The sequence below is a fragment of the Chinchilla lanigera genome, unplaced genomic scaffold, assembly GCF_000276665.1.
Source record: "Chinchilla lanigera isolate Chin_1 unplaced genomic scaffold, ChiLan1.0 scaffold00110, whole genome shotgun sequence".
NCBI lineage: Eukaryota > Metazoa > Chordata > Mammalia > Rodentia > Chinchillidae > Chinchilla > Chinchilla lanigera.
In genome coordinates, this window is record NW_004955511.1 from 3,501,017 (window position 1) to 3,509,922 (window position 8,906).

Sequence of the window (8,906 nt, forward strand, 5' to 3'; positions counted from 1 at the left end):
CTGCTCCGCGAGCTCCCGAGCTGTCAGCGTCCCCGCGGCTTCTGCGGGGAGCCGGGCGCCGCGTCGTGGCCCGGGCCTGCGGGCTCTGGGTTCCCGGTGTCGCGCGTAACTCCGTCGGTCGAGCCGTTTGTGCCCTTGCCCAGCAGCTCGTCCCCCGCATGTCCTGTTGCTGTGTTTTAAGGTAGGGACTTCCTCGGTAAGAGGAGACCCCTTCGGCGGGAACACAGCCGCGGGCGGGAAGGCACTAACTTGTGCGCGGAGGTCCTGCTCTCTGGCTCGTGGGTAAAAGTTGGAAAGAGGCCTGTTCCAAGTGTAAGACGTGGCCTCGGAAGCCTCCCGGAGGAATGAAATGCAGAGCTATCGTACTGCGGCGCGACACGCGCTCTCGGAGCTTTGCGTGTCACTTGACAGCCTGCGCTGTGACCGCTAGTTCTGCGGACAGTAAATTCTTGAATTTAACAGCATTTTCAGCCGCAATTAGAATTGTAATTGCTATAGATGCATTTCACATTAACAAAATTTTAAAGTTACTTTTTCACAAATCTGAAGAGATATCATTAACCTTCTTTGGATAGAAATTTGTTCTACAAACTCCTTAACAGGTCTGTGCCTCAATTTCCCTATTTAAAGGGCATTTGTGTATGGGGGATAGTCCCAGTGACATGGGTTTGTGTGGATTAAATAAATGTACGTTATGTGAACCACTGTGTGCCTGGTATATAGTACATACTGAGTAAAACATGCTGTTTTGGTATAATTGCAGCGTGGTAGAGGTCGGAGTGGTTTGCGGTCCTTTTTTCCTGTGGATTTCGCAAAATAAGGTTAATCACAGTTAATGAGGCTAACACTTAAAAGTTTTTTTCTCCCATGGTACTGGGGATTGAACTCAGGGTTTTTACACTGAACTATAACCTCAGCCTGTCCTTCTTAATTTCTTTTCTTTTCTTTTCTTTTCTTTCTTTCTTTCTTTCTTTTCTTTCTTTTCTTTCTTTTCTTTCTTTTCTTTCTTTTCTTTCTTTTCTTTCTTTCCTTCGATGGTCACACAAAGTTGCTAAAATGTTGGGGCTGAACACCAGTTTGAGATCCTTATGGCTCAGCCTCCTAGATTGCTGCGATTTCAGGCCCGTAGCACACTGGAGTTCGGTCGTTTATCTGCCTTTTTTTTTTTTCTTTCTTTCTTTTTCCGTACTGAGGAACTCAGGGCCTCACATATGTCACGTAGTTTTAAAATGTATCTTCATCGTCACCTACCAGCTGCAAGTTAAACATACCTGTATGTCGGGACTGTTATGCCTGAAGTAGTAGTTTCGCCTTTTATCAAGGTTTATTTTTTCCTAACTTGGCAAAAAGTATTTGTGACTGTCTTACTACCACAATCTGTGTTAAAACAGTTGGACTTGATGAAGGTGATGTAGTTAAATACCTTCCGTTTTTTCCTCTATAGTTTTCCTGGGGAGAGGAAGGAATAGTCTGAATTGTCGGTGTTTCTCTTACATCTAGTTTTGTAAAAGATAACAGCAATGATGGTTTCCTTTTACCTTTTCTCACCGCCACTTGCCTCTAGGCAGTGTAGTTTAAGTTGTAGAATGTGATCGGAATGCTTGAGTAAATTTTGATCATGATAACAGTACCCCTGTTCAGTTTACTGCGCGGCCAGGGGCTAACACCGCGCCGGAGCCTGTCGGCGTGGCCGCGCTGGTTGGAGTACCGTCTGGGCCTGGGACTGTGCAGAGCTAGGCCGCAAAGGTGAGGGAAGCAGCCTTGTCTTCAAGGACCTCAGAGTAAAAGGGAAAGCTGCGCTCATTAGTAGACTTGTTACACAGGTGTAGACGGTTTATATATAGATTTTCAGTGACAACAGATTTTTACACTGAGTGCTTAGTTTAGAAATACCACATTTTGAGAAGTTTGGAGTAACAGCTTTACTGAACCCTTTCAGTGATAGTTCATCTGTTTTTCAAATAACGTTGTGGCCAGTTTTAAAAGGAGGTAAGAAATGTCCTATCTGTATCCATTGTTCCATTCAGATCCTTTTTCCATATCCCAGCGTTTTCCCTACAAAATCCTAAGTATTGAGCTATTTAACCTATGTTTGTTTCTGCTGATTAAAGAGGTAGCAAAGTGTACACTAATTTAAAAGCTCAATAAACACATAGATTTGGATTGATTGAAACCTCTTTCTGTTAGAAGGCAAATTTTATAGTGGGGAAAACACTGGTTTAAAGTCAATTTCAAATCCAGGCTTTGTTAGTGCTCACAGTGACCTTGGATGAGTCACTTAACCTTTCTTGATCTACTTCATCTATAACTGATTTTTAATAAACTTAGTAAAGCAGCTTTTCGGTTGGATGGTTATTAGGTTACTGCTTCATAAACTTAATTTTATAACTTTTTTCTTCACTTTGAAATATTATGAAAGTTAACCAGAAGAGTAGGAAATATTTATGAATGAAGGGGAATAAAAAGGTTTTCGGTGAATTTGCCTAAATGGGAGGTAGTAGGGAAAGATAACCCACTTTTGAACAGTTTATATATTCTCCCTTTTGAGGAACTAGGCTGATCCCTTGTTCTGTTTTAGCCAATAAATTACATAGTTAAGATTCTTGGGATAGTTGTAATATAATTAATAGTAAAATTGTAATTCCACACTTTCTTAAAAAACGAAAATGATTACTGTGTTTTCTAAAGAGAACAGATCGTGTATTATACTGTAACTTTGTTTCGGTATTTCTTAATAACAAATGTATCTTGAGTTGTATCAGTGTTACTTCTGAAAAAAATCTTTGTACAGCTGAGCTACAATATGGCATTTTTATAATAAAGATCACATTCCTATTTCCTCTAGAATGTGAGTAATGGGTGTAGATGATTTCACTGTCCTGTATCCACCAGTAATGTGTGATACAAATTCCCCTAGTTAAAAACATGGGGACACTTTTTTACCCTAAGTTTGTAACATGTTAAGCATTTTACTATTGCTATGTATCTGTAAAGTACATGTTACATTTGTGAGACATATTCCCTTTTTGGAAATTGATTTTGAGTTGAGCAAACAATTAGAGACAGTTAAGGCGCCTTAAGTATTTATTAAGATATTTGTATCAAATATGCCAAAGTAAAGAAAATCATGTAATGAAACGCCTGTATTTGTCACCTAGATCAATAGCTACTGAGAGATCTGTGGTGCTGCCCCCACCCCCTACTGGCAGGCATATTGAGAGTGTGTCTCCGATGCAGTTTCATCCCAGTGATGATGTTCATTTCCTTACATAGCTGCTAAATAGAACAGAATTAACAATATTTTCCTTGTATTAATCTCTTTTTATAATTAAAAACAAGTGTTTTGTATAGTGTTCTAGCTCTCTGCCGTCAGCTAGGGCAGCGACACATGGCTATTTACATTTATATTAGTTAAAATTAAAAATTCAATTCCTCAGTTGCAGTAGCAATTTCAAGTATGACCAACTTAGTGGAACTACAGATAGTATTTCCTCCACTGCTGAGAGTTAGACTTCACTATTGGACAGCGCCCCTATAGATACTTTTGCTCTGGAAGTGAACCTGGAAGAAGTAAAAACTTGCATTTTAAGAAAATACACAAGAATGCTCATTTAATGTTTGATTCTTCTTTTTTTCAGATGTGTGGAAAAAATAACAACTGAAAAAGGTAAGACTTGGTCATTCTTACCTCTCTTATGTGTACAGTACGCTGATTATGTGACAGGATAATAGAAAATAGATTTCGCTTCAGCCTGATGAGAGTAGTTGCCTTTTACAAGGGATTTAGGCAGGGCCTGGTGTTGCACACAGCAGACCTTGCCTCAAAGCTGAATGCAGGAGCAGGCCTGGTGCACACCTGCAATCCCATTGTCACAGGTAACTGAGGCAAGAGAACCGGAAGTTGGAACCCAGCCTGGGTAGTTTAACGACTGGTGAGATCCTGTCTCCAACTGAAAAACTAAAGGGTTGGAGGTGTAGCTCAGGGTGAAGGCGCTGGGTTCTATCCCTGGTACCATAAAAATAAGTAAAATGAAAGGGACTGATAAAGCGTTGCTGGAGTTGATAAACCTAGATGACAGCAAGCAGGTTGGACGGGATGTTTTGACGTTATTTAAAAGTCCAATAGTGGGGAAATCATAACTTGATGAAAATTTAACCTAATTTTGAAAGCATTTGGTTTTTTAAAAAAGGGAATAATGAGAGGAATGATGTGCAATATAAATTGTAAAGTGTAGGCAAAATCTTGATACTGGTGGAGACTCAAATTGTAATTGCAATTTGAAGAATGCAGAAAAAAGTGTTCTAATATTTCAGCCTGGTCAATGATTAAATGAAGCCATTAAAACATTTCCCTTTAGAGTTCCAGTAGACAAAATGTGTGCGTTGAAGTGGTTTTTGCTCATCTGGATGGTGAAGGGAAATCAGTGCTCAGTTTGATTTAGTTCTCCCTAGTTCCTGAGAGATTTCATTCTGGCTTTACAGATTGGGCTGTTACAAGTGCCTCTGTTGTGTTGAACCAGTTGCTCATTCACTGCAGTTTTCTTTCTCTAGTCCTTGGCAGTGTTTTTTGATGCTGAATTCAGAGACACATTTCTCTTAAAACTGGAACAAATATACTCTTGATCATACCTCATTTATCGTGTATGCTCTATACCTCGCCTTCACATAGCCAGTTTCCATCTGCTAGAGTCCACTGAATTAATCACTGAGAGTTGACCAGTTAGTGTTTAAGGTAGCCTGCTACTCTCGGAAAATCAAGCATGTGTGTGTATTTTTCCATATGTATAGTTTCATAGCAGGGGTTTTGTGTTCTTTATAAAGAATGATTTGACACAATATGAGAAAAGATTAAAACTTGGATTTTAATACCATTTAAAAGAACGACAGTGTGACTAAGAGCCAATAACTTGCATTGGTGGCTTTCTGTGAATAACATAACACTCAAGTTCTTCATTGAAGTTTGGAATTTGAGGCTAATAATCCCATTGTGTACCAGGTAGAATTTTTTTTGGTACTGGGAATTGAACTCGGGACTTCATGCTTGCCAGGCAGGCGCGATTCCACTGAGCTATATTCCTGGCCCTAGAATTATTTTTATAGAGTGTTTGTAGAAATTTTTGCATGGTTGTTTTGTCTAGCATAATATTTTAATTTTGACAAAAGTAGCAAAGTTTATTTTTGTTGCTGTTATTACTTGGAAAATAGATGTTATGTCTCCTGAGACTGGAAGGTTTTATGTTGCTTACTCAGAGATTACTTTGTAGATTTTTTTGAGGGGAAGAAAATGTAGAAACTGTTAACAAGTTACCAGACCAGTTCTGATTAAGACAGAAAACAACCTGCCTTTATCGGAGTCAAAAGTACTTCGTGTATCTAGTGAGAATTGGTAAAGAATTCACTGTGGGTTGGCTCAAGGAAAACTTAGAATTTGAATTTTACTTTTTTTTTTCTTTTTCTTTTTTTGAGACAGGCCAGTCCTGAACTCACTGTGTAGCCCAGGCTGACCTTGAACTTGAGGCAGTCCTCTGCCTCAGCCTCCCGAGTGCTGGGATCACAGGCTACGCCCGGCTTGGAATTGGAATATGGTGAAATGTTGAGCCCCATTTTGAGCTGTGTGAGGTGGTAGATGCTTCCGTCCCTGCCTTCTGGGAGCCCCAGGTGCAAAGACTGGAAATTCAAGCCCAGCCTGGACAACTTAGCAATTTAGGGATTCCCTGTCTCAATGGGCGTAGGGGGAGAAAAAGTTTAAACCCTCTTTGGAGGTGAATTGTCTTTGTGCAGGTGATCTTAAACCAGAAGCTGGCATGCTGTGTAGTTGTGCAGCTGGGCAGTTTAGTTGGCACATCTGTGTCCCCCCAGTCCACTCATTGGGTGCTGTAGTCCTGGGTACTCAGCACTCCGTCTCCGCGACTCCAGGTGTCAGCAAGTGTGTCTAACATTGGTGCACGCAGTAGTGAGTAGAGAAGGGGGCACGGCTGCCATGCTCACTTTCCTGTGTTGTTTCCTATCCTTCCCCTCACCTCTTTGTTTTTCTTGTCATTTAACTCCTTACAAAGTTACCCTTTAACTCCAAGAGAGTTTTCATTTTCAGTCTGCTGAATTTTAACCGAAGTTAACTCATGTTTATTTCAAAGGTTGAATCTTTACAAAACTGTGATAGATTATTTTCTAAAGGTGTGACTTTCATTAATACTAAAAACATGTTTTCAGAATTACTTTTATTCTTTCTTACTGCAAACAACTAGAAATTGTTTTTCCTTGAGTTGAATCTGTGACGTTTCAACAAATAAACATTGTGCCTAATACTATTTTTAAATTAAGTTGCAGTGTTCAGTTTTCAAGTGAGTAGTTAAGAAACATTAATATTAGTTCCTGTTACATTTGTTTACACTGATAGGTGTATATAAAACAAATAGAAAGTTGCTTTACTAAAGTAGTGTGTTACATGCATCCAAGAAATTGCTGAACATCCACCCCAGGTTCAGTACCATTCTAGCCACTGTGCTGTGCTGATGGTTACTTAGTGACCTGAAGTCAAAACAGTGTATAAAATGCTTCGCATTGAAACTGGGCAGGCTGAACTTAGAGAAGGTGGAGAGGGAGTACCTCTTTGACAAGGTAACATTTGAGCTCAGACCTAAATATGCAGGCAGGTATTTAGATGTGGATAGTCCACACATTAGTAGCAAAAAAGAAAAAGAAAAATTAAAATTTGAGAGCTTAGTCACCATTGTAACAAGAGGATCACCTTCGTCTTGTAACCATTGGCAGAATATCAGCAGAAATCTTGAAGGGTGGAGGCTTAGCTCCTTTTTACCCTCACTCTGTTTTCATTCTGTCCCTGTTTTGAGCCATTAGTGTCCTTGTGAGAGTGAAACAAGAAGATGGTTTATGTGTATAATTTATTAATATTCCTTGCATGGGGCTGGGGATTTAGCTCAGCGGCACAGCACCTACCTGGCAAGTGCGAGGTCAAGAGTTTGATTCCCAGTACTGGGGGAAAAAAAAATTCCTTGCGTGACTTTTAGTGTCTTCCATTTTCTAACCTCCAGCTAGATACATCATGAAACTGGTCTTTGCTCTCCTGTTTGTTGGATCCTTAGTGGTGATTAATGCTCAGGACAGATGAAACGTTGCTGCTGGGCTCTGGTGCACACCCGTCTGCCATCCCAGCTACTCTGGAGGCTGAGGCAGGTGGTAGCAGGTTCGAGGTCAGCTCTGGCTACTTTGCAAGACCCTGTCAAAGTGAGAGGTCTGCACTTGTGTTTCAGGGTGAAGAGGTCTTGCCTAGGGAGCACAAGGAGGCCCTGGGTTCAGTCCCCAGTGCCACAAAAGCAAAAGACCCAAACCCTTGCTCAGCTCCCTAGAATGTTTGGTCTGTTTTATGGAACAACGTGTTGCTGGATTCTAGAGTCACAAAACTGCTTTAACATCTCTTAAAACTCAACACTTTTAAAAGACTATTAATGTTTTCTAAGTGTGCTTCATAGAGTCAAGTGTGGAGAGTGCGTGAGTCATTGCTGGTAGGATAGTTATTTTGGGACTTTTGGGGAACTTTGATTTTCAAAGGTATGCAGTGTCAGTACCAAAATATGCAGCAATTAACTAACTTCCTTTACTAAAAAAGATCCTCCCTTTAAGTACACCTCTTAAAGCTTCAGTTTATGCAAAACATACTTTGAAGTTAGCGGTGCTGGAGAACTGTAAGGTATTACTTTGGAAGTAATTGTCTTCACCGTCTTACTACTGCACGTTACTGTTGTTATGGAGCGGTGATGTTGGCAAAGCTTGTTCAGTCACCAAGTGAAGTCCTAAGGTCGGGAGATTGTTTGCAGCTCCACTGTTAACTGTCAGCAGTATCTAGCGTATTGAAATCACGGTAATGTCTGGAATTACTGCTAAACTGTTAGGTTGTTTGATTTTTTTTTTCTCCTCTGCTCTAAATCACATACTTGGTTTTTGTCTTCTATTGATGAAGTCTTAATTTGTTGATTATGCCTCTATTCCAGTTTTTAAAAAATTAGGATTAGTTTATTTTTAGCAGTTTTTACAATTGTAATTTCAGTGAAATATTCAGTGTTTACAGTGCTGGCATATATTTATTTCTTATCCTCCCAGGTCAGTCTCTTGTATCATACTCCAGTACCCTTAAACCATATTTGCATTATTCCTGAATCTGTAGAAGAGGAATTCTAATTTAATCTCCATCCCTTGTGAAAAATCTCACGTGGCAATTTTCACCATTGAGTTTCTACACAATGTGACAGTACCCTCAGGACGTTGTCATTATTCTTTCTTGAAACATTTTGAATCTCCTTGGTAATGACTTGGTTTTCCTAGTTAAAAAAGTAAATCTTACGGATTTTGAATATGAAAGAGCTGTGGGCCAGGCATGGTGGCAGCATACCTGTAACCCCAGCACTTGAAAGGCTGAGAAGGCCAAGGCAGGAGGATCTCAACTCTGAGGCCAGCCTGGACTACATTTCAAGACCCTGTCTCAAAAAAAGCTGTGGAAGGATCGCTCTCAGGCAGAAAGGAAGATATAAACAAGCCCAGCACCAGCCCTCAGAGGTGCTGTTAGTTTAGCTAAAACATTCTTTGCAAAGTAAGTGATGCCTTTTTCTTCTAAAGTCAGATTGAACATTTTTTAAAAAGCTTTTGGTTCACTTAATATAGAAGTACTGGTATTTCAAAGTAAACTTCGCTACTTTATGAAGAACAGTAGAGCGAATGAGTAGTCTGGATTTCAGAGACTCAAGTTGTGAGTCTTACAGCAGAGCGGAAGCCTCAGAGTCCCAGTGGAAGTTCAGTTTTGCGTATATGCGTGTATGTGCGTGTGGCGGAGGTTAAATTCCTGGGAAGGCAACCCAGATATTTCACACCGGGTCATATATATACCCCCGCCG

At 40.2% G+C, this 8,906-nt stretch overlaps 1 protein-coding gene across 2 annotated transcripts in view; it reads left to right on the plus strand.

The window, feature by feature from the left end:
- Zfp91 (ZFP91 zinc finger protein) overlaps nt 1-8,906 on the plus strand; it is a gene marked incomplete in the record, with an annotated part of 27,137 nt that overhangs the window by 695 nt on the left and 17,536 nt on the right. For both annotated transcript variants that reach the window (XM_013506478.1, XM_013506479.1), the window contains 1 exon segment: nt 3,639-3,667. In XM_013506478.1, coding sequence (XP_013361932.1) covers nt 3,639-3,667 — 29 coding nt within the window.